Raw genomic sequence first — 2536 nt, forward strand, 5'->3', positions numbered from 1 at the left:
TTAGTCTAGTTCTGTCAATGAATGTTTATGTTTATATGATCAAACAACATGATGCATTATTATATTACTGTTGTTTTAATAAAAGATAATGTCAAATATGTTGCTCAGAGTTTTGATGAAGGGAATCAAGGTGGAAGAACTATTTTATCTCTAAACTTTGATATGTGTGTCTGTGATCAGACACACAGTGACCAGAGTTATGACGCATCCTGGGTCTGCACACAAAACAATATGGACTCAATTTAATCCAAAGGTGGAACCTGGGTTTTTGTTCATCAAATTTGAAAAAAACATCATTACTGGTGAACAAGCTAATTAATAAATGTTAGATTAATAGGATGGTGGAGGTGAGCTCAGCTGCTCCAGGGTTTAGGACCCATTTATGGAGGACTCAGTCCCCAACATGGCTGCTCCATCTGACCTCCAGTCATTGAACCTCTAGTGGATGTTTTCCTTTTCTCTCTGAGTCTATCTGCCTAGTTAAAAGTAAAATGGCAGTAATGCCTAAAAACTACATTTAAAACGCATGAGGGATGTATTTTTAAATATAGAGGGCTGAACTTAATTATCTGAAGTTGATATAAATGGGAAACCATGTACAATTAAAAATCTTTTTAGTGCAAAATAATATCCATGAAAAACTTTCTGTTAAAAACTAATAAAATATTTTGTAGGTTTGACAGATTAAAAGAACCAGTTTTACTGGTTTATTGGACCTTCAGTCCTGAATAATGACCACAGTCACCAGTTAGGATCTGGTTTACTGTTAAAGCAAAGAAAGTCACTCTGTGGCCATGAAGACATATTTCATTTCCCTTTATAACTTATTGCTTTAAAAACAAAGATCTTCAGTAGGTGCTTAACAATATTTTCAGTTACTGACTCTAACAACAGAGCAAAGATAACTTGCTGAGTTTGTCCTAAACTAAACTCACAGCCTAATGAAACTGGTTCATCACATTAAATCCTAACAAGTCTGACTTGTTTTTATTAATTAGTCTGTCAGTAGTTTTGAACCTCAATGCTTTAACTTTTGCATATTAATAACTGCATGAACTAACATCTCTACTCTCTGATTATTCTCCAAATTAGATATAAATTGTAACAGGTGTTGATAAAGTCTGCAGGGGGGTGAACAGAAGTATAGTTGAAATATAATTTAAACTAGGAAAAAAGGTTCACTGGGTCAATAATAAAACAGATCTTTGGAAAGTGTGGCTGAAATAATTATGGTAGTTTAAATATCATTTAAATTGCAAAACATCTAATTAAATAATGTGAAGGAATAGAACCTTCAACCTGTCTGCTCTTAGAATCAACCAGCAGGTCTGTTTGCTGCTTGATCATTTATTCAGAGCTTGGATAAAGCTGAATAAACATTATGTTGTTTTAGCCACTGTATTGTTTATAGCGAATGTTTTATTCTAACAGTTCAGTCGCTGATTAGCAGCCTTCTGCCCAGCAGTTCTACCTGGTAACAGATGACGCAGTGTGACGTTTCTTTCTTCCTCTGGTTTTTCCAGCAGCTCTCAGACAGATTGAGTCAAAGTGTTTCTGCTGAACCCAGAGGGAGTCATGGCTTCATCAATACTCTGCTTCTTCTTCCTCTTCTTCATCACTGCAGGTAGGATCAATACTTTATGATGCATCTAGACTTATTGAACATATTTATTAGTATTTATAAATACTTCACCCTGATAACAAGAGGAACATGATCTGACTACACTGACATCACTCCACTCCTGAGTCACATAAACTGACTTTAAACATGTTTCTGATCAATAAACTAATGATTTAATTAGAAATAAAACAGTTAATGTTCAATATGTAGAAATGTCTTTATGCAGAAATGAATTATTGATTAGCGATCAGAACTCTGATCAGTGCAGGAAACCATCAATCATCTCATTGAATTTAAACAGAATAAATCCTCTAAGGATCAATAACCTGATGATTGATCAGTTCTAATGTCTGGTTCTGGTTCTGGTTCTGACCCATCAGATGGATTTCTGGAGTACTCAGTGGACCGCTGTCTGTTTAACTCCACTGATCCAAACGACGTAGAGTTCATCAGAGCTTTTTACTTCAACAAAGTGGAGGATGTTGTGTTCAGCAGCAAAGTGGGAGAGTTTGTTGGATACACTGAGCCTGGTCTGAGCTATGCAAAGAACTGGAACAAGGATTCTGGATACATCGCTGGGCTGAGAGCCCAGAAGGAGGTATACTGCCTGAATCACATCGGCGTCGACTACCAGGCTGCTCTGACTAAATCCTGTAAGTGTTTGAGTTTAATCTTCCTCATTTTAAACATCACATCCAGTTTAACTTTAACCCTGCTGTTAAAATTAATACATTTTCTCTGACTTTGTAAAAATAGAAACCAGTTTCTGTTTGAGAGACAGCAAGCGCGATTTGTGGCACTGGCAGGTCGCTCTTGAACTTCCGGTGGCAGGTCGGACTGCCACGGCGTATTACTGGCAGCTGCCAGTAGTTGTGGCAGCTGCCCCTAGGCTGCCACAACTACTGGCAGCTGCCA

General features: G+C 37.2%; 1 protein-coding gene across 1 annotated transcript; it reads left to right on the forward strand.

The window, feature by feature from the left end:
• Nucleotides 1-1967: 1967 nt before the first annotated feature.
• On the forward strand, nt 1968-2274 carry LOC107104682 (H-2 class II histocompatibility antigen, E-S beta chain-like; the record flags this gene model as incomplete). The annotated part of the gene is made up of 1 exon (XM_015404734.1): nt 1968-2274. A coding segment is annotated over exon 1 (307 nt), but the record flags the coding sequence as incomplete, so codon positions are not given.
• Nucleotides 2275-2536: the final 262 nt, after the last annotated feature.

The sequence above is a fragment of the Cyprinodon variegatus genome, unplaced genomic scaffold (assembly GCF_000732505.1).
Source record: "Cyprinodon variegatus isolate N-32 unplaced genomic scaffold, C_variegatus-1.0 Scaffold1845, whole genome shotgun sequence".
Taxonomy (NCBI): Eukaryota; Metazoa; Chordata; class Actinopteri; order Cyprinodontiformes; family Cyprinodontidae; genus Cyprinodon; species Cyprinodon variegatus.